This window comes from Pavona decussata, unplaced genomic scaffold, assembly GCF_977016875.1.
Source record: "Pavona decussata unplaced genomic scaffold, jaPavDecu1.1 SCAFFOLD_77, whole genome shotgun sequence".
NCBI classification, from domain to species: domain Eukaryota; kingdom Metazoa; phylum Cnidaria; class Anthozoa; order Scleractinia; family Agariciidae; genus Pavona; species Pavona decussata.
Genome location: NW_028145495.1, coordinates 731,944 through 755,000, shown reverse-complemented (window position 1 = coordinate 755,000; position 23,057 = coordinate 731,944). Strand labels below are relative to the sequence as shown.

Below are 23,057 nucleotides of genomic sequence, written 5' to 3'. Positions count from 1 at the left end.
CTGCCACTGGCTAGCAGTTTGGTATAATGTGCTACAGAACAAGACAATTCTGTGCAATAAAATTATGTTCTCATTGAATAGTGGGATTCTACATGTAGTGGGTACTTTTTAGGTTTAGGTTAAAAATCAACTTCATTTTCTTACAGTTTGGCATGGACCAAAGAGGTTAGCTAGGTCACGTTTAGCCTGTGGGTTTGGTTTGGGGGCGATAACCCTTTTTTCACAGGCATCAAAGAGCAAAATCTCCTATCTTGTCCCCATACTTTTCTCAAAAAAGTACTAGGCAGAAGTTATTAAAATATCAAGAAAATTCACCATGGGTCATCCTTAATTCTCATGACCTCAGGGGTTGAATAAACATTGATATTACAAGGAGAGATTTGATGCTTAAAGGGTTAAGTCATTGCTTCACTCACACCTTGCCATCACTTTTAGACACAGGTACCCCTGCTGGGAGAAGCACACCCAAGCTTTGGCCGCATTTTAATTGCTGCGTTTGAGGCAGCAGATTTTGTGTGTACCTTATCAAAGAGAGCATTGTATTCCTGTTGGAGTCTCTCTAACTTCTGGTGCATATCTTTAAGATCCACGGCCAGAACTTGTCGTTGCCTCTCAGCCTCAGCAGCTGCTGCTTCGGCCTTTCCTCTGTTTTCCAATTCTTGCTCTAGTCTTTCTAAAGTCTTGGTTTGTTCAGCGCGTTCCTGTTCAGTCCTCTCTTCCAGGGTCAGTGATAACCTGTTCTTCTCTGTTTGAAAACTTGTTATTTGTTGCTGGAAGGATAAAAACAAGATGGGGGCCAATCAGAATCAGAAACTACATGGTTAGGGTAACATTAGCCAAACAAAACTCAAGGGCAAATATTATGATTTTAGACCACCACATCTCAAAACACATTATCTGAAATTTAAATGAAACATATAGCATTCATATTGGTTTCTAAACATACCTTGTAGTCAGTTGTAATCTTTTCAAATTTGCTCGTCATTGACTTAAGCTCATACTCAGTGTTAGCTTTTGCCTGAAAAAGAAAAACAGTAAGTACATACAGCCTGTTCTCAACACGCCCTTGGGTGCCACATTGTAATTGGGAGCTCTGATCACATACACAAGGCTGAAAGTAGCTGGTCATAACCTAACAGAAGTATTTCCTGCCTGTTATCTCCTAGTCACTGCATTTTCAAAGTTTGAGTGGTCGGCAAATGTCACTTACAGGTGTTCCTCAGTCAGTGACATAGGCATACTTGGAAAAAGAAAATCCAAGTTCTCCCAATAGGAGTCAGACCTATGACTTTCCAATAACTAGTCTAGATGCTCCACCACTAAGCTACAGGACATTCATACAAGCAATGCCAATCACTGAAGTTACATGTGTGCCAAACTAGCCAGCCAATGGCCACATTCATAGCCAATTTGTGACAAAAGGCAAAGGCTCCAGACTTGTGAATGCTCAAATAAAAACTTCCAGGTATGAGAGAAAAGACAGTTCTCATGCCACAATTTCTTGGGTAAATTGGCCACAAATCTCCCACGCAACAGGCAAGAAAAGGTCATTTGTGGCTCCAAATTGGAGTTTTTCAAGTGGAATAATTATTTACAGCTGAAAAGATTAAGAGAGATCTACAATGTAACTATATTCTATTTATCACAGAGCTCTGGAGTATCCTTACTTTTTCTAGGTTGATAAGATCTTGCTGCAGTTTTTGCTGTAATCTGGCATCTGATGAAGCCCTTGCTTTTAGCTGTTCAAGCTCATCTTGTAAACATCTGTATTGACCTTCACATCATACAGGAAATTGATGTTAGTGGTTTGGAAGTCACAATGCTGGCAGCTGATGATTCAATCAACAGCCTGAGCAGATTGCAGACTCACACAATTTGGCCCACAATAGACTGCAGTTCAGACTGCTGAAGGGTAAGCCACCAGTAACATTTTATTTCTATTTTATAAACTAAGGCTAAAAATACCAGGAACCCTGCTAATATGGCCACCTTTAAGCCATGAAAATGTGGTCGTAATAACGGGGTGATTGGAGTAACGAGGCTATAAATTAAAACTAGAAATACGTGACTCGCAAAACCTCACGAAGCTGGGGCTGGGTGGAAAGCCCTCTTTACTCGTATTGTAGCATCAAACGAGGAGATTAAAAGGCGCATAAGATTTTTTTTTTGATGAGCATGGTGTTTTCGTAGTTCCACGGGCTAGTTTGCGGTTGAAAATCTATTTGTGACGCGACGTAATGTACAACGGGCGTGCAGCGCTGCCGTGTTCGATGAATTTATTTCCCACGGAAAATTATTTACCGCGGCCACAAAACATGTAATTTCTTTAATGCAATCTTTCACAAAAAAGATTTCTAAAAGAAAGGGAAAAGATTCTGGAGAGATAGTTCTGTATCCAGTGAATATTGATAAACATTGCAGTTGAAATTTGATCATGCACGCATATTTTTTTCGATGTATGCAAATTTTGCTCCAGACGACGCCAGACAGTCTGACGTCATTGTGCGGACACCTTCAAAGATATAAACATATACACATATATATATATAAATATATTTTTTGCTCGAATTCGGGCGGCTTAGCTCCGCTCGGGCCGGCTCGGCCCGACAAATTTATTAACCTCGCTACGCTCGGGCCTTCGGCCCTCGCTTCGCAAGGAACTAAGGAAATGACTGGACTTTCAATTCGTTAGGGGGCACAAAAAGTGGTCATAAGGCGGGGTTCCACTGTACTGATAAGAGCGTCAAATTGAGTGGTCACTGAATAGGATTTTCTCTTATCTACATACTTTGAAAAAGTTATCTGTAACCAACTTGTACCGCTTAACAAACAGTAGCACAAGAAACTGCCCCCTAAATTTTCTCTTTTAATTGGTCGCACTTTGGGATTTCTTCTAAAGAATCACATGTTCTGACCATGAAGCTGACTGATTATGTGGAGACTAATAAAGATTATACCATTTTCATACCCATGTTTACAGTTTGTGGAGAAGCCTACAGATCTAACCAGAAACAGAAAGTCATGACTTACTCTCCATATCTGCTTTAGCACTGTTAGCTTGATTTCTCATATTCATCTCAGCCTCGAGATTTGCTTGCACCTTGATAAGTTCCCTTTCTAGACCAAGCTGTTGAAAAATGACAACGCACACAAATACTGATAAGTAGTGAAAGAAAGAAAATTGGAATACTGGCTTGATCAGATGATTGGTTAGACTCAGGTAATTAATCTGGGGTGCTTACCATTTACACAAACCACCCGGATGGAAATTTTCGGCGTAAATACAAAATGATTTAGCTTGTTTTAACAGAAGATGGATAACATGCAAAATGTATGAACATCAGCTGTAAATCCCAAAAGGAGTAATAAAACTGCATCCCTTTGACCAGAAGCCGATAATTTCAGAAGTACTCCAAATGGAATGATGCGTACCATTTGATTTTCCAACTGGAATTTTACCACAATTGCTTCTAATCTCGCAATCTGATTGGCTGATTTTCCATAGTCGATAAGAGTCTAGACAACGCTCGAGTCAATCAGCGCACAGAAACTTTGACAGTTATTGTAAAAATTTTCTCTGACGTTGATATTGTGGTATAAAACAAATCGAATGTGGTTTAGCGTTGTCTGCACTCTTATCGACAACGATATTCGTCATCACAGTGGTCAAAATTTGTTGTGGACTCAAGAGGCACACAACATTTTGACCACTGTGATGACAAATATCGTTGTCGATAAGAGTGCAGACAACGCTAAACCACATTCGATTTGTTAATTTCCGGGTTTTCCATGTAAATGGTGTTTTCATTAACCCTTCAACCTCCAATATCAACCTGTGTAATCTCCTCACTGTTTTCTCTGTATTTTGTATGGCACTAGTTGGGAGAATTTCTTTAGATATCAAAACACACACCTTTGGTGATGATTTTGTTTATTCTCATTTCCTGTATGTTTGATCAAGTAGGGACATTGTTTGGAGAAATTGGCTGCTGGTCACTATTGAAAGAAGCTATTGTCGCTATACAAAGAAAGTAGCTAAAGAAGAAAGCCTCCCATTCTTGCCATCTTTGAGCTACATTATTTTGTATTTTCAAACTTCAAATAGCCTGCTTTAAAAGTCCTCTGTAGTTGTTGGCTATATTAAATAGTAGGGAGCTTTAGCAATGATGACAGCGACGGCAACAAAAACATCACTATTAAATTAATAGCGTTTTTTCAAACGCCGTTTCAATTATTCCAGCTCACTTTAGATGTCAAATGTAAGAGAAATTTCCTGGAGTTGAATTCTTGGAGACCACACCCAAGTTAGAAAGAGAAAGAAAAATTTGTTGCCGTGTTCACATCCTCCATAAAACATCCCATCAGGAAATTTCATGTTGTAGTCGTGCAGTGACGGCACCGATGTACCAATGTACCAAAAAATGTAAATGCACATGCAGAGTTGTTTTCGTTATTAAGCCAATTGCTTTTTTGACGTTCTTGTTGCCATCACCATCATTGTTGCTAAAGCTCCCTGACGCGTTGCTGCCCACTAATGGAAGCTCTGGCAACCATGAAGCTGACTTTCAACATTGAAAAGACAGATCTCACCAAACAAAACTTCCATCTCAACAAAACAAAATAATAACAATACTGTACAAACAATATGCAATCATGCTTTTGTACATTCATATAAATTATTGTATATTTACCTTTTGGTCACTAATGATCCTGTTTTTGTCTTGTAAATCTCCGTAAGATCTTTCCATTACTGTGTAAGACTGCAGGAGAGGAAAAAATATGGTCAGGAAACAAAACAGTAACAACGAAATGAAGAAAATAAAGGATATGTTACAGTCAATCCACGTCACGCTTGACCAGTATTTTTGAAATTTGATAGAGTTTTGAATCTTCATGTCAGTTTTGAACATTGCCAACAACATTTCATTGATATTTCCCTAGTTTATTAAAGGTACATGTATCAGGCTATGAATTTTCTTTACATTACAGCATTAAGTATTTCAAGAATAACAATTGTTTCCCAAGTATTTTGGAGCTTTTTTTCAGTTAAGGCGTCTTTTTCGGAAAGATTTCCAGAGAAATGTTCAACATTCCATTCAAATGCCGGATATTACAAAGAGGAATTTGAATGTTCATTTCATTCTTGGAAATACTGGTCAGGTGAGACATAGACTAACTGAAAGAACTAGCAAATTAATAGTCAAGGTTTTTCTCAGATAGTGGATACACTGTACTGCCTATCCCAGGAGGTTGGAGAGATGCTCAAGTACTAGATTGGGGAGAAAAAAGTGATCATGGAAATTCTTCAAAGACACACCGAAAAAGTAACAGAATCTTGCTTCTTTAGTCTGATTACAATATTTATTTGTCCTTAGCAATCTGAGCCTTTCGAACTAACAAATGGTTTCTGTCAAAGTTTCCATTTTAATACCCTAAGGAATTAATCCAACAACACTAACCATGTTCTTCTGAGATTTAAATAAAATTAGCGGTGACCTGCCACAAAGTTTTCTCTCTTAACAATACAGTAATCAAACAATCCGAGGAGCCTACAATCATATCTTCAAGATGACAGATACCTTTTGTAGATCATTATGTGATTTTTTAACTTTGGCATGTGCATCTGACTCCTTTTTAAGCTGGTCTGTCAGGTCCCAGACTTGTTTTTCCAGCTGGCTAATCTTGGTCTGCACACTGTGCGAGGTCTGCGAGATTTTATCCCTGGCATCCAGCTCTGCATCAAGACGGCTCTGAAGTTCCTGCACTTTGGCTTCAAGCTTTGAAATGTTAAAGAAAAAACATTTAGAAAAGGAACAGCCACTGAGATACAAAACAACACCGCCGCCTTACAGGAGCCCGGTAGCCTGCGGCGCCCAAGTAAATGTTCTAGCTCAGGGGCGCCTAAATTTTATGCAGCAGCACCTAACACTTCACATGCTAGGCTTCTATCTTCTCAGCTTTTGGCTTTGTGTGCTCCTTAAAAATTTTCCCAGGCAACAGCTTTGCAAAAGCTTTCAAAAATTAGTTTTCTCTGAAAGAACAAGACCTGTTTAAAATAAACAAGAAGTTCTGTTATAAAGGAGCCCTTTCTGGCTGACTTGTGAACAAAGTATGCAGATTCTGCTAGAATTTGCTTCAATTTTAGTTCTTATTCAAAGGGATCCGAACAATCATTGATTGAAAAAATTACAAGTGACCTCTAAAGGGAATCCTTCTTGACCACAAAACCAAATGATCAAGGAAAATTTGTGTGAATTCTCTTTTTTACACATAATACTTTGAAGAAAAAGATAGTAGACAATATGTAAGCTAATTTTGTTCCTTGGTTTAGCATCAATTTTCCTTTTACAAAATAGGAAATTATCTTCTTCGGCAAAATTTTTCTCTCTTCCTGCCAAAACAATTAAAGGTGTGGTTAAGTAAGTTAGTAAATTTCAAGTTACTTACCTTCCTCTTGGCTTCAGTTTCAAATTCACCTCGTCTCTGAACCTGTTTAGTACAGTAAAGGAAAATTTGTCAAAGGTTTTGTCATTTGAACTTCTTACTAAGTGAACATCAAATAAAACAACACAAAACCCAAAGAAAAAAAAATACAAAAACTCACCTCTTTTAAATCGTGTTTAAATAGTGCTGCTTTTCTCTCCAGCTCTCTGTTTGCTGATTCTATTCCTCTTCTATTTTCCAACTGAAAAAAAGAGGGGTTGCCCGAAAATTAATAACCTCAGAAAGGCATGTATATGAAAACCACTACTTAAAGAAACAAATTCTTACCATGCACTCGTTCATACCCTTTTTCAGAAACAAATTTCCAAGACTTTTCATGGCCTCAGAAAGATTTTTGCAGGACCGATAATGCACATTTAAGTATTTTTAAGTTATTGGATCTTCCCATCTGGCTGTGCCTCAATGTCTTTCAAGAAAACTTTATTACTTGAGTTTACAGATTTCCAGGATTGTCCAGGACCTCTTACCATTTTCAAGGACTTATGCTGGACTAAAATTCAAGTACTTTCCAGGATTTCCAAGACCCATATGAACCCTTTTACCAACCAGGGGATAGAAAGTCATAGTGTGTGTGTGTGTGGGGGGGGGGGGGGGGGGGTGTGCAAAGGATTCTTTTGACAGTGATTTTTGGCCCCTACCTCATAGCAATACAATTGGGGGAAGGGGCGTATCACTCGGACAAATTCTCACCTCACTGTCCAATTCTTTCATGACTTTCTCCAGTTTAGTGCTCACCGTTCTGAAAAGGCAAACAACAATATGACTACTATGCTAAAACATTTGCAACTCAAAGCAAAGCCTGATCATCAGAGGCTACATGTATGCTCATGCTGTAAAGGATTCACTTCGGCACTGCACAGATGACCTACTGTTCACTATGGAACTGTTATCCATACTGCTGATTGAAACAAGTTTTGAATGCAGTTTGCAGTACAGTTTGAATCTGTACAAGTCTCAAATCTGTAGCTGTGAACACCATGCTAAATTCTGGAGTAAATGTACAACATAACCAAGCAAATTTTGCTATGAATACAAACTGTACTGGATCCACACAAGTTCTGTATAATTGATACCATTAATTAATCTCCATCCCATTTAACCTCGTTTGGTTTATTGTGCTCCGAAGTCATGCCACATCACGCCTCTACTTCCCGAGTTACATTGGCTGCTTGTTTGTTATCGTATCGATCGAATATAAAATAATTCTTCTTACATTTAAGGCATTGCATGGTATGGCGCCTGATTACTTATGTCATTTAATATCTGTCTTGCCGCCGTCTAGGTATAATTTAAGGCGCAACGACGACTCTGCAACTTTATTAGCTTTCCTGACAATAAGAACCAAGAAGACCCTGGCGGATAGATCGTTTAGTTGTGCTGCCCCTAGACTTTGGAATCTGACTCCTACCACAATAAGATCTATTTCCAGTTTAGATATTATTAAAATTAGACTTAAAACTTTTTTATTTAATAGGGCATTTAATTAGTTGCTATAGTTATTATAATTAATTTGAATTATTGATGAATTATTTTAATTATTTATGTAATTTTAGATTTGTAATTTTGAACTTCTATTTTATTTTTAATTTAATATTTATTGTAAGGCGCAGTTGAACATTTTTATAGAAACTGTGCAGTATAAGTTTAAATTTATTATTATTTATTGTTATTATTAACATCAATTGAAAACACCTGGTACAGTTCAAACTGGATGGCTCAGGTGTCTAACCTGTAATTATGTTCCACCTCATCTCTGGCTTGCATTTCCAAACCAACTTGTTCTTCCAATTCTTTGATTCGACGGTTGGCTGCTTCAAGCTGAAAGAGAATACAATATGCAATAATTATTGTCAAACAACCTAAACAAACATTCTTCGCAGCACCAGCCTCAGCTTGACAATGACTGGAACTTAGTAATACATTGAAAAGGAGACATTATCGAGTAGCAAATGGTTTAGCTAAAGTGCTTCAAAGGTATTTGTTTGTCACTTCAAGAAAACTACTACAGTCAAACCTCCCTTAACGGACACCTCTTGTAAGCAGACACTTGGTTATGTTCTTAACTACATACAAACACTACATTTTTAACCTCCTATAGGCAGACACCTCTTTTAAGCGGACACTTTTTGTGGTCCCAAGGCTGTCCGTTTACAGGATGCTCAATTGTATGTTATTCACAAAATAATAAAATTAACATGAATCAAAAGCACAACCAAAGAATAGCTGATCTCAGCTAAATGATAGCACAGCTGACCTCATAGAGCATGTGAAAGTTTTTCACAGTGGTCAAACTTTTGTAAATAGGAATGCAAATGCTTCTGTGAATCTCTTCACAGTGAACATTGTTATTTTGATCACCGTTTTGCAAACATACGTCCATGCTTACCTTAGGACCACTATCACTTCCACCTCCACTATTCCCATCCTACAAAAAAAACAATATTAAAATGTACTTTTTATATCATTAACAGGGTAGCTACATGTACACAAATATAAAATGGGAAATCAAAATAATTGAGAGTGGATTGTTGTTTTTACCATCCTCACCATGCCGTCAGAACCCTTGTTTTGCATGTTATTCCACCTACAAACGCAGAAACAACAACAAGGTTTTTCATTAATTCCACTTGGATGCTCACTAAAATTTCTCTCATAGCCATCCACATAGGTTCGACCTGACAACTAATTCAAAAGTTACTCAAACTGCTCATCTCTATACATTCAATACAGTTCCTGAAAAACGTACAGAGAGAATGCTGTGAACATGGTATGTGGATGCAATAAATTGCAAACATCATAATTATAACTGCTTGAGATTGCCAAAATCCTCATGATTACTGACCAGTTTTTCAACCAATGTCAGTAACAAATGAAGGGCTGAATACCATCTTGTGTCAAATTTTAGGTAGCTAAATTGCTGCAGAATTTTTCCTTCAATTTATTCAATTAACATTGCTTAAAAGCTCTATTTTTACCTCACTTTTCTCAATTTAAACTAAGTGTAAACTGCAAAAAAAAAAAACACACACAAAAAAATATTTTTAGGCAAATTGAAGGTTGCATGCAAAAATTCAGACTACTTTGAACAAACCTGAAAATAAGTGTAAGATTTGACACAAGAAGGCTATGCTCCCAGCCCTTCAATTTCATAATGTGTTTATGATCACACAAAAAACTGAAAAACTTCTTTGTCTCACTTACGTAACAGTTTCTGAGTAAGTAAATCCAATAAAAGGAAGATGATTGCCAGCAAACGCCTGTGGAGTAAACAGCAAACAACAACAAATAAGATCCTTACCTCAACTTAGACAACTCCAGGTCTTAAGGAAACACTATAAAGACTACTAGTAATTAGTGTTAAACCTCCAGTGGAGTTAGAGGAAGCTTGAGGCACTTTAAATTAAGTGTTAATTTGCTTGCAAACTGCTCCTTTGGCAGAAAAGGAATGTCTGCCTTAAATACAGCACTGTTAATAATGTCTCAGCAGCCAGTAAAGTGTCCAGGATAGCTATTGATCAACACCCACTTAACATATTTGTTTGATTAACCGCCCACCTTCGAATAAGCACCCACCTTCGAATAAGCACCCACCTCGAATAAGCACCCACCCTGAAAGCCCAAAAAGTTAACAAACGCCCACTCTAGAATAAGCCCTAAAACGTAATGAGTGCCACCTCCACCCAACAAAAAAAAAACATTTCTGTACTAGCCCAGCATGAAGTAAGAGGGGTGTCTACCTTTGGAGTAGGAAAGAACTCCTCTCCACTATCTGGGTCAGGGATATCGTCAAAATGTGTGGCATCATCATCACTAAATAACTCAGGAACCACTGGGGGAACAGCTGTGTCAAATGAATAAAAAAAATTAATAAAGATTAACATTAATTCAAGGAAGAGTGCAAACATCAATTACACTGCCCAAAACCAGTATTTGAAGAGAGTAAAAATGTCATAAGAAAAAGAATTTATTCCAGGGAAAATTGAGTAACGTTACTGAGTATTTTCCTAATCAGTTTTTACATGTGTTTTGTTTTGTTTTTTTTTTTTATAAAAATTGACTTGCAAAAATACCCAACTGTACTACAGAACTTTCAACTGAAAATCCTCTTTTTAAAGTATCTTCTTTCTGAATCGTTAATAAATAATTATCAATCAAATCATCAATCAAACTTTAATAATCACTCCTCGCAAGGCTTTTCAGTTAATTACCATCTCTTATGTTTTCCCAGTCCCACTCGTTATTGACAAAAAATCTATGCTTCTGAATTTCTCCAATTCCTTTCTGTCCAATTCTCTGGGTTCTGCAAAGCAATCATTAAAAAATCATTTACCTATAATGCCATGTACAACAGAGGAAAGGGGTATTACAAACAACTGCAGTTACCTGTCCGTAAGAAAACTACAAATTAAGTGCTTGGCATCCTTTGATATTTCAATGTCATCAGGAAACTGTAAAGAATTTTTGTGATCCATAATTTTTCCTAAAAGAAAAAACAACAACAGAAGATTTAGTAAACAGGTAAGGATGAATGTTACATAGCTCATTAAGTGCAGTTAAATGTGGAATATTTAACCAAGTTAACAGCCACAAGTCTAACAGTCCTGTACCATTGGTGGTCTTTTTCATCTGAGGATTCATCTGAGCAGTCATTGGTCAAGTAAATGAGTGCAGGCTCAGATAACAAAAGTCACGTCATTGATATGTTGTGCATAGTGAGCCCTAGTTCTCAAGCGTTCTTCAATGTGATTTATAATTAGCAATCTGTGTAGCAGTTTTCTTCATCATTTTGCTGGCAGAGCTTTTTCCCCCTCCCAACCCTTCCCCCTCTTCTTCCTTCCACTGATTCAATCAGTGTGACGGGTGCCTGGAGTAGAATGGGAGCAAATGACTGGATTACAGGGATATGCCAGCCATATGGGCGGTAATATATCAAGGGGATGGCTGGCGATAGTGGAAGCCCCTAGATGTCCCAGGCACTAACCTTCCACTTACCAAGGCAGTTGGTTAAAACAAGGTTCTACTTCTGCAGCACCACATACGGCATTGCACAAATGATTTCAGCTGAATGCAATGTTGTTTGCATAAAGAAATGAGAATATTCTTGTACACTCACCATAAGTTCCTACAAGTGAATCTGCATAAAATGGAGTATCACCTGAAAATATTAACCAAACGAAAAATTATTGAATACAGTGGCATCCAAAAGACAGTTCTGCAGGGTTTTGATTAATTTCTGTGGTAGGAAAAGTTCTTAAGGGTGCACAGACAGGCACTTCTTGTTTAGACTGGCTTTAAACCTCACGGAAGGTACGTACCATGTGTAGAGTAACTGAGTGCCAGTACCCAGGTAAACACAGTACCGCATCAGGTTCTCAGTGAGTTTTTCATCTAATATTGCATTTTTGTGGTAATAGAGACTAGCAAGTTGGTACATGGCCAGGAAACCTTGCATTCCTTGTTAATTAATAAGAATAATTGTTACTACATGTATGGGTAGTAATTATTACTACACAGCCAAAACATGTGTAAAAGGCGTAACAAGTTATTGGTTAGAGGTTTAACTAAGAACATTTGAAGAGTTTTAAATGCAAGACAGTTGTAAATGACTTTTCTTTTAATTAAAATTGAAATTTGGCCAAGTAAGCCAAAATAGGGCTTACTTGGAGCAATTTCAATTTTGAGACAACAAAAGCCATTTACAACTGTCTTGCATACAAGTAAAATCCTTAACCCATTGCAGCCCACGTGTTTTCGACATTTTCACAAATTAGCATATTGTTAAGAATTAACCCAATGTGCAGTAAAAATTGACAACTTACTGGAAAGAAACAGCACTCCTTTGGTCTAGAATAGCTAGAATTTCTAATTGTCGAATAAAATACCCTACCTGCGAATTAAAGATTACCCAAAAAACAAAGCTGAAGGTAAAAATTTCGAAAATTTAATGAAATTTGATCCGCGCGTCACATGGCAGTAATTTGATCCGCTCTCGAGAAGACGTGTTTGTTTACGCAAGATTAGGCAGTTATCACGTTTCATCAATGAAAATAGAAAGAAAAACAGGCAATAAAGCTTTCCTAACTAAAACATTTATTCAAATAAGTCTTTGTATAGGTCTTAGAAGAAAACGCGTATAATTTTGCCGCGAGGCGACCGACTTGCAAGCGATTTGAAGCAATTGCGAGTCAATTTTGAAGCGAATTTATCGACCCGTGCGGGGCACGTTTTTCAAAACTTTTGCGAAAACTGTTCGGAATACGAAGAATCGATCAATTAGAATAGTATTTCAGTACAAATCCACAATCAAACCTGTAATTCTTTGTGAGTTGTATTGCGAGAAACACTCTAACATCACCAAGAAAGTCCATAGCGAAAATAATGATTTGAGATGTCCGCCAGCTCGTCGCCTCGGTAAAATTACAAATTTTCCTCGAAGCATAATTTCTTCGCCGTTACTGCTTGGATTTCCGCTGTTGAAACTGTCGAGTATTTCTTAGAAGTTCCTCTTTCGATTTACCGTTTCGAAAAGGTGTGTTTTCCTTCGCAAAATGCGAAATTGGCATCTTGAATATTTAAGTGTAAAGCGCGTGGCCCGCCATTATCGATGAAATCTGATATTTTCGGAAGACAAAAACCTTTTTGTGTCTAGGCCCCCCTAAGACCTAAAAATGTATGCGCAGACGATAGATTCTGATTGGTCAGTCTTTTCTAAAGATAATTAGAACAATAGAGGACAAAATTATCCCTTCTAGGGGAGGCAGGAACCTAGCGCGGGCGCACGAAAAATATCGGCCGGTTTTGGGTGCCTCGGCCGTTAATGGGTTAATTAACTTATTTAAAAGTAACTGGACAGTTTTTAGCTGGCCAAGAGAGATGGTTTATTCTGTGCTAACTGGACTGTCCAGACAGACTTACCAATAAGCAATTCATACAAGAAGACTCCCACACTCCACCAGTCACACTCTCGGCCGTAGTAGCCTTCACCTCCCTGGGATTTAAGAACCTAAACAAAACAGTCAAACTCAAGGTTAGTTCTGAACACTTATTGTCAATTCATATAATGCTTCAGGGGAAGTGAACATTCATTTGACATACAGACATCAAATGTGGTGCTTGATTATAAAACATGAGGGGAACTGAACCCACTAGTTAAGCATTGGTGGTTGTGAAGAAAAGAAATCATTTGAGTGTTGGTACAGTGGAACCTCTCCTTACGGACACCTCTCTATTACGGACAGTTCACTTTGTCCCTGAGAGACTGAAATCCATATAAAGCCTACCTCTCTAAAACGGACACCTCCATAATACAGACACGTATTCCTGTCCCCTTGGTGTCCGTAACAAAGAGGTTCAACTGTATCTCTTTTGTGTAAGTCATTTGCATTTTCTAGAAAAGTAATAAACCTACTCCTTGTTTATTTGGGATTTTGCTCACAAATTAAATACACAACTAAGTACTTTCTTACATGACAACCAAACTCCGTGCACACCTAAATGGGGCTTACATGAAGTAATTTTGATGGTTAAGGCCAAAACAAAAAAAAAATTATATGCACTTATGCCCCTCTTGCCCAAACCCTTTGAATTATTTACAAGTGGACAGTGAAAATGAATGAAAAATAATGCTTGTAACATATACATCTTGTCTTTTGAAATCACCATTTATTTATTATTTTTTATTTTATTTTATAATTCAGGCAATGTAGTTCAATTTAAAGAACTTTAGAACTTTTGGCGACCCTTTCCAATATCATGGATAATAAATAATTTATTGTACTTACTTGTCAACTTAGGTAAAAGCAATATGTGTGTGTCTCACTAGATGAGTGACTGTCATCATAATTAGTTTGGATTTCACTTTGCTTTGCCTACCTCAGGAGAGATGTAATCAGGTGTTCCCACTGCAGTGTCTGATCTCACCATACCATCCTATAAATTTAATATGACGATGTCTGTTAAGGCCGATTTAAACGGTATAACTTTTGCTTACGACTGTCACATGCGATTTCTAGAGCACGTGCTGCTCGAGTCATGCAAAAAATCACACACAACTCTTGTCATTCAACATTGCCTACACCTATGATCGACGTTTTTTGTGGTGTACACGACAGTCATAAGCGAGTTGAAGGTTTGATTTACATGAGACAATAATTGTCTCGTGTCATAGGCCTGTCGTAAGCTTGTTGCATGCAACAAAGGCGTACTGTGTGAATCGCCCTTTAAATTTTAAGGTTGCTTATTAACTAATCAGAATGAACATGGGTGTAACTCATGGCAAGTGACGCTTGTTATTCCTGACAATTTGTGAACATTTTGTAATTGTCTTTTCTTTTCAACTGCCTTGGGATGCTTTCCATTTGTCAGAACTGGCTGGCCATACAGATCGGTCAGTTGTAAACTGAATGTACCAATTTGAAGGATAAGTTTTATCCTAGTCCGCTGAATTTCTTCAAAATAGCACAATCTACCAGAGATTTCAATATTAGCTGGTAACCAGCAAAATTCAAGAAACCCTGGTCTATAGTTTCTAGAGTTCACTATTCACTAGTCTAGAAACTAACTTTACAACACACACTGTTAAAACATATGAATAGGTTTTACCTTGTCCATTCTCATGCATGTTCCAAAATCTGCAAGCTTGAGATGGCCATGTTTATCAAGTAGCATGTTGTCTGGTTTCACATCCCTGCATTACACAAATCAAGCAGTCAGGAAAACAAGCGAAAGTCAGAGGAGCGTCAATATACAAGAGGAGGACTTCACAAGTGTAGAAATCGCCTTAAAAGGATGCTAAGGCCCGGTTCAGACGGGAACTTTTCATGAGCTGAACCTAATACCTCGAATTAAGTACATGAAAAGTTCGGCATCTGACTCAGTTGAGAACGGCTGTTACAATTTGGAATGGCTCAGCCGTTCTTCCCACCTGGCTCAGCCGGGAATTTCGGCTTTGGAACAGCTTTGATTCAGACGTCGACCTTTTCATGAGCCAAACCTAATGCATAACGTATTACAAACAAACAAACAAAAAATACGCTAACATTTCGATGTGTGGTTCCAGAAAATATCCATACCCCCACCACGGAGGGAATTTCACATACGACCCCCCCCCCCCCCCCAGAAAGCTCTTGATACTGAAATAATTGTTGTGTTTTATATTTACCTGTGGTCATTGACATCAAACTTCACCATTAGCTTCGCTGAAGATTTTAAATCTAAATTGTTGGAATAAGTCCGGCAATGCAAAAATGTGTTTTCATTTAATTTGCATATGTCATGTTTACGTTCCTATGCAAATTTTAGGAGATCAAAAAGATTATCGCTTTAGTTGTACTCAATTGATGATTTTTCTCCTGGTAATCATTCAGTCTAGTTATTTTAGTCAATAGTTTTCCTATTGAATCGGAATAGCATGGACAAAATAAGCATTAGCAGGGCAAGGAGACAAATAAAGCTTTCAGATCGTAACTTGAAACCGAAGACAAAATGGAGCCGCAAATCGAAATTAGCATGTTCACGTTCTTATGCAAATTTTGTATGAGATCAATAACCCATTAAAAGAATGTTGAATTGGCTCTATTTTGTTGAATTTTGGCATAGAAATTAAGTTAATAGTTTTGGACTTTAAGTTGAAATACTTTGCACAAAATAAGTTTTAACACGGGTCAGTTTTGACAAACCAGATATAATTGACCCCGGGAATTGACCTTTGCCCGTAACTCTACACAGCATACAAAAATAACAAACAAATATATATCGGTGCTTTCAATTTATAGCCATACAAAATTTTCCCTTTTAAACATTGATACAAATTCAATTGTTGCCAGTACACAATATTTTCTACGCAAGTAAGTTTCGCAAACAACAGTTTTATAATAACTGAGTCACGCAACGCAGACATCAATTTCTTGTCTCATGGAAACATGTTTTTAATGTAACAAGGGTTTGTTTAAAACAGTTAAACAAAGTAATGTCTTCAAGAAAGATCTACGAAGTTGCAAAGTTGCTAAGTTACAATGTTGAACATTTATGTCTGACATGAACGAGAAGTTGACCCTCTGGAAACTTATCCAACCATTCACCCCTCCTCCCCTCTGGAATTTCCTGGGCCATTGACCCCCCCCCCCCCACCCCTCTGGAATTTCCAGTTCCCTCCGTGGTGGGGGTATGGATATTTTCTGGAACCACACGATTGGTTTCGCTTCAAGTAAATTAAGTTCAGCTAATAAAGTTTGGCGTCTGAATCAAAAGGCGGGATTTTCGTGATTTGGGCCGACCTTAAGGACGGTGGCTCATAATAAAGAAGTATATTTGTGTGGTCTATGACTATGCAGGAAAAGCAGATTATAGCAAGGCCTATTGGAATCCAAAAAAAAAATTGGGGGTAACCACGCATTTCTAGAGATAATAAAGCAACAATATTTCTAAAAAGTGCCAAAATATAAAGCAATGTATTGGATTTTTTTTTTAAATTGAAGCTTAATTATATCTGAAAAAGGCATGGTTATCCCCAGCATGTCACGTTCTGTTTTTTTCCGTATAGTTTAAAACCGCACAAAAATATCCCTGTATTAGCGGGCACAATTCATAGGAAACTCGAGTATCTCAAGATGCGCAGGATGTATGCGCAGTAACAATACTAGGCACCGTCCTTAATTTGAATTAAGTTCGGCACATGAAAATTTCGACGTCTGAACTGGGCCTAAGATCTTCTTTTCCTGCATTGTCATAAGCCATGCAAAAATACCTTTGAATTAGTAGGCATCGTCCTTTAGAAATCTGATTCGTTTGGACCATCCCAAGATGCGCAGAATGTACAGAATGTGCAGTAACAAAAGCGGGCACCGTCCTTAAATTAAGAACTTACCTGTGAATGAATCCCATGCCATGGATCGCATCCAGTGCTAAAACTACCTCAGCTCCGTAGAATTTTGCCCACTTTTCAGGAATATCATAATTGCTCATGAGGTTCACCAAGTCCCCACCTATTGATAGAAATAGTTTGACAATAATACCATGAAGACCCAACTTACATTCCAAATCTTATTCTCTTTTTTTTGGTTCTGAGGGTGACTCAACTTACGAGAGGTCCAACTGTAGTTCCCAGGTGCTGGGTCCAAATGTGGAGAAAGGTGAAAGTTTAAAGTGAAGGAACAGCGAAGGATGAACTTAAAGTTTTTAATCATTCTTTCTTTCTTTCTTTTGATGAAGCACACCTTCTCATGTTTGATATATTACATGAAAAACTCAGCCCAGGGTGGTAAAACCCTAGCTGTTGCTTATGTGAATTTATTTTGTTTATTTTTTTTTTTTAACCATGGTTATATGATTCAGCAAAAGCTGTATGGGGAGAATCAATCAACAACTTTATCACTAAACTTCTAGCGGACCATTAGTACTCACTGATCATACACACTTTAACCAAGCTTTTCACCAGGAGACACCCAGGGGGAAATATTCAGTTAATCACATCTACTGGAGCTTTACAGGAAAACTCCACTGTTGAAATAAGTTAACATTACATTGTTGAGACAACAATCTTACTTTACATTTTGTTGGAAAACGTAGAAATAATATTTCTGTCGGACAAAACAGGATTTGATTATTGCTGGTTTACGCTTTTAAATTTCCTGGGCGCCACCATGTTGGATTTCATGATGTAATACGGTTGTTCAATTATTGTTTCACACAAAAGAACTTCTGCTCACTGACAATAGTGGCAACCGTGTTACATCATAAAATCTAAAATGGCAGCATGCAGAAAATTTCAAAGCGAAAACAGCTGATGATCATATCTAATTTTTAGCACACTTGAATGTTATTTCTACTTCTCAAACTATTAGACATTTCCAACAATTTAATGTGAAAGTTTGTTGTCAGAGACGGTGAGAGTGGAGGTTCCCTTTAAAAACACTTTATAGGGTAACATGTTTCTAGGATACCCACTGGCTAAAAAGTTTACAGGAACCACTTGTCCCTAATTTAAAAACATCTCTACTGTGCACACAGACTTAGTTATTTATTTTGCCTGGGGGTTTTAATAGTTAATTGAGTTCCTTAAAATTAGATTTTCAACAAACAGGAACTCTGAAAAAACAAAGACATTAGAAAGTGAGTTTAGCAAGGCTGTCATTTCCTTAAAATACCCAAATGCTTTAGATGTAATGCCAAGCTTTTACTTCTTTACATTTCACTTTCAAGAGGGGTTAACATCACAAGATTTATTGTCAGATTCATTTACCTGCCATGTAGTCCATAACCATGTACAAATTTTTTGCATCTTGGAAAGCAAAATGTAGCTGTAAAAATAATCGGAGTTTTAAGTGAATACACGAAATGATTACATTTTCACTCAACTGTCAGTCTGTTACATACATGTGAGAATGTGGCAATGATTGCTTAATGACTGTCCCCAAAGAAAAACAGCACGTTTTGTTTTTCTGAGACCCTCAAGTTTACACAAGGTGACAACCAACGAGAACAATGATATTCAAGATCGAGTTTTGTCATGATGTGCAACTCAATTGCCAAACAAACCTTTAAGGTTCTCATCAAATGCCAGTAGCCAGCTAAAAACTCGATACTTCAGATTTTGAGCCGCCTACCTTTAGGTGAAAAGGCTTACGAGTTTAATAAACACTCATTCACTGAGCCTCCCACTCCTACATCCCTAGCCACCTACTCTGAATCTTAATCAGAAGCCTGATTACCTTGAGTTTCACCATGGCAGTGACTGATGAAAAACTGTTTAATGCTACCGGTACATACCAATAGTGTTTTCATTTTCACAAACCAGACATCTTCAATTTATATCTGTACATATCTTCTCCTTGGCTCCATTTACCAACTTTGGCATTTTTGATGCACTTGATTCATTTGGTATCTCTCAAACTATGCAGCACAACCTGCATAGCTTTATGAACGTTTTTATCTGCTTGGTCCAAAAAAAGACGAAGCATATTAATGTTACCTTCACAATCCAAGGGCTAGTAGTATGAGCCATAATTTCACGCTCCTCCCAAAAGAATGCTGAATCAGATCTCTTGATCTAAAACAAAATACAACAGTGACAACAGGAATGAGTGCACGGCACAAATCTCGAGTCAATGTTAAATTGTTAGTCTTTAGTAAATGAAAGTGGTTGATTCGTTTAATTTTAGTTGGTTGATTTTGTTACAACTACTATACATGGATGTCACTAAGAGCCCTGGGCCGGGTTGTTCGAAAGCCGATTAACGCTAATCCACGACTAAAAGTTAATCGAGGTTTTGAACATCGTCGCTCGCTAAAATGGGTTTAAAGGCTAATTTCAAGCTAAAGGTAAAGAAAAGCCTCAGTCAAACTGGGGGCCAAAAATCTTTTGGAAGAATCTTCGTTGATTAGCAACTCAACTTGAGTCAAAGTTTGCATTAAAATCAGGATTAGCTTAATCGAGCTTTGAACAACTGGGACCTGGATTGGAACTTCCCTGGCGAATTTCACCATCTTAAAGAGATCTAGCCTTCATAGGAAGCACTTCCTTTGGGGTTTTTCACTTTTTGAAAGCACAAAAAATTGGGACGATTTTCCCCTTGCCCCTTCCTCCCTTTTTTTCCACTCTCGTCCCAACTTCTATGCATTCACACCGCGAAAAATGCCCCCCCCCCCCCCCCGCCAGAAATGCTTGCTATGCCAGCTTAAAGAGATCTTAATGGCTGATATTTCAACAGAGCACAAATAGATGAGGTTAATTGTAAAAGTACATACAATCCAATGGAGCCGGCGCTGAGTTATTAATGAGCCTGCTGAGGTTAAAGTTCTTTGTTCCATCCCTGACTGGGTAAAACCAGTAGCAGGAATGAGGAAAATTGATAGCGCTGGCTGGATTTTCAACCACAACCAGAGAAAAATTTAAACCATAACTATGGATGTTTTTACCTGTTTCAAATTTTTCAATGTGAACTCTGTTTGAAAAAGGAAACTTTAGGATATGCGATAACTCCTCTGCATTTAAATGTGTTTTTGTTCTGCACAGTGGAACTTTTTAATGACAATATCTTAAATGGCTATGATCTCACTTCACTTAAACCCTGTTAAATTAATTGGTTTGGAGACCACTCAACCAGCACACCACCCACTTAACTATTTACCAGATGATCCAAGAGAATTACAATGCATTTGTGATTGATTTGCAATTTATAACACATGTTTGATGCCTTTTGATGTCTTACCAAAACATTTTTACGAGGTACTAACAAGTTTAAGGAGTAGAAATTTTTATTTCTTTTACTTCCAACCCTCTATAGCTAGAATTTACAGTTAGCTTAACCTAGCAAAATTTGATTGTGTTATCACTAATTTGCTAAAATTGCAATTGCAAAGAAAGAACACTCATACTTGCAGGCAGAATAACAGTAAAATCAACAAAAAATAAGCATAAATCAACATTCCCAATTTTCTCCCAGGCATCTAAGGAATTGAAAACCAAGGGTGACTTTTTCGCTAATTTGTTTATAACGTTAATGAGAGTGGCTATGTTAATCTCGGACCTCTAACACACATCTAAGCTTGTAATAAAAGGCGTCTATCCAAAACATAAGAATTAAGCTTCACTTGTGAATAAAACATAATTCTTTCACGAACAACCTGCATGCCGGGTCTAACAACCATATGGGAAAATGTACATCATTGTACGTAAATAAAAGCACAGCGGTGCTAGTCACAAAGTCTCCATTAATTAACGACTTGTTCATAAAACCATGGAGGTCATTTCTTCCTTTTTAAACCTGTAGAAAAGCAGACTTTGGGGATCTAGCGTCCGCACACAAGGGAAGTGAACGCGATAGATCTACAGTTTTATAATCATAATTTTAAGTTGCTGGGCCATTTGAAACGAAGACCTTCCGACACCTCTCAGATAAAGCGGAGCGATCTACAGAAATTTTAGCAAAGTGAGAAGATTTTTATTTTAACATTTAAGGTCTCCACGGAACTGCATTAATTATAACCATCAACAAGCTAAAAGAGCTAAAACTCTGACCCGATTCATGAGTACAACATAAACTTTAATAAGCATTCGTACAAGGTTAAACGTTCAAAGTACATGTTTTTACTTACCATTTCAAATTTGCTGAGTAATTTCATGGCATACACAGATTTTGACACTTTATGCCTCACCTGAAAAGAAAGAAAGTGAAAGAGTGAATTTTTCTTTCTTTCACAAAAAGAAACAGCTTTAATCAGCTCTAGTGGATCATAAAGCTCATATTTAATGGCACGGTATCGTTTAAATATTCGAGGGCTTACAAGCCTTGAGGTATCATCTGCTTCTATTACGGGAGGAAATTGCGTTTATGAAGCAGCCAAGAACGGAAATTTAGCTTTCAGAGAGAGAACTAAGAGATAAATTTAAAGTTAACGAGAAGCATTACTCTAGGAGGGATGATAAATTGTCAAAAAAGTCAACGCTTGGTCACAGACAAGTTGTTGTAGCTTACCAATTGGACTTCGCCAAAAGCACCGCGGCCTATGACTTTTATAACTTGAAAGTCGTTTACATTCATGCGACAGTCTTCGATTATTTTACTGGGATTCTCATCTGAAAGAAAATTAAATTACTCTCACAACTTGAGCTTGAAGGACCGTTAAAAACAAACAACACAATCGCAAGACTGTCAACTCACATCTTTGAAGGAAGTTTTCAACGTTTTTGTTACGTCTCAAGGCAGGAAAGTCACAATCGCACACCAAGGACTGAATCCCATCCTAACGAATAAAAACGCAAGAAATTAAAGCCTCGAAGTTCCCTCACAGTGTGACAGCTCAACATAGCACCGATGAACTTACCAAAAGGCCTTCAATATACAGTTCGTTCCGAGGATTTCGGACGTAACGCTCAAGATTTTCTCGCCTCTGTCTTTCGTCCATCTTGCCTGCAAACTCAAGCTCTCGCTATTCCAACACAAAACAATCCACCACGATAAAAAATCATTCCTCCTCCAGCCAATGACATCTAAAAGGAGGCATTCGGCCTCAAAACGATTGGATTCGGCGCTTAATTCACGACGTGAACGTCTCAAACCCAGCCACTGTTGACATTACTTTGAAACATGGCTGAACTACGAAACGCTGGGACTGAATAATTGGGGGTGTTTAGTCACGTGACAGGTTCCTTCCCTCGCAAAATGGCGGTTCCTTTTGCGGGGTTGAGGTGACTCCTCTTACATGAAAGAAATCCAAACGAAAAGCTTAAACACTGACAAAATCGCTCGGAAATGGTGTTCTCCCACTCAATTTAAAAGCTGACGAAAGTCCCGTGTGTAACTGGTTTATAAAAGTCGAGGGCAAAACGACATCCGACTATGCCTGACGTCACACCCTTATATGAGCTGACAGGAAATCTTGAGACGATGATTTTGTAGGCGTTTGGCATCCATACAAGACGAATCTTTAATTAACTGGGACTACAAATCGTAATCTGCCAGAATAGGGAACAAAAGCGCCAGGAGTACATTGGGGGAGATATTTGTCTTTCGGGGCGTACTGGTAATTGATCCTACATGTACATGACTAAATCT

The 23,057-nt window shown here is 37.8% G+C and overlaps 1 protein-coding gene across 2 annotated transcripts in view; it reads right to left on the bottom strand.

Annotated features, from left to right (window-relative positions):
• The window catches only part of LOC146476412 (rho-associated protein kinase 1-like), a 39,019-nt gene extending 16,218 nt beyond the window's left edge, over positions 1-22,801 (bottom strand). The window contains exons 1-27 of one of the 2 annotated variants that reach the window (XM_085114599.1): positions 22,327-22,801; positions 22,164-22,245; positions 21,978-22,078; positions 21,598-21,657; positions 19,472-19,549; positions 18,743-18,800; positions 17,369-17,486; positions 15,106-15,190; positions 14,377-14,433; positions 13,420-13,507; positions 11,618-11,659; positions 10,888-10,984; positions 10,713-10,804; positions 10,242-10,345; positions 9,706-9,761; positions 9,043-9,088; positions 8,891-8,929; positions 8,234-8,322; positions 7,195-7,243; positions 6,605-6,685; positions 6,448-6,489; positions 5,580-5,777; positions 4,692-4,760; positions 3,031-3,127; positions 1,668-1,774; positions 947-1,018; positions 522-770 (exon numbers count right to left, since the gene is read on the bottom strand). In XM_085114599.1, coding sequence (XP_084970725.1) covers positions 522-770; positions 947-1,018; positions 1,668-1,774; positions 3,031-3,127; positions 4,692-4,760; positions 5,580-5,777; positions 6,448-6,489; positions 6,605-6,685; positions 7,195-7,243; positions 8,234-8,322; positions 8,891-8,929; positions 9,043-9,088; positions 9,706-9,761; positions 10,242-10,345; positions 10,713-10,804; positions 10,888-10,984; positions 11,618-11,659; positions 13,420-13,507; positions 14,377-14,433; positions 15,106-15,190; positions 17,369-17,486; positions 18,743-18,800; positions 19,472-19,549; positions 21,598-21,657; positions 21,978-22,078; positions 22,164-22,245; positions 22,327-22,407 — 2,337 coding nt within the window. In that variant the 5' untranslated portion in view covers positions 22,408-22,801. The remainder of the gene's footprint in view (positions 1-521; positions 771-946; positions 1,019-1,667; positions 1,775-3,030; positions 3,128-4,691; positions 4,761-5,579; positions 5,778-6,447; positions 6,490-6,604; positions 6,686-7,194; positions 7,244-8,233; positions 8,323-8,890; positions 8,930-9,042; positions 9,089-9,705; positions 9,762-10,241; positions 10,346-10,712; positions 10,805-10,887; positions 10,985-11,617; positions 11,660-13,419; positions 13,508-14,376; positions 14,434-15,105; positions 15,191-17,368; positions 17,487-18,742; positions 18,801-19,471; positions 19,550-21,597; positions 21,658-21,977; positions 22,079-22,163; positions 22,246-22,326) is intronic. The other variant, XM_085114600.1, reaches the window with a different exon arrangement.
• Positions 22,802-23,057: the final 256 nt, after the last annotated feature.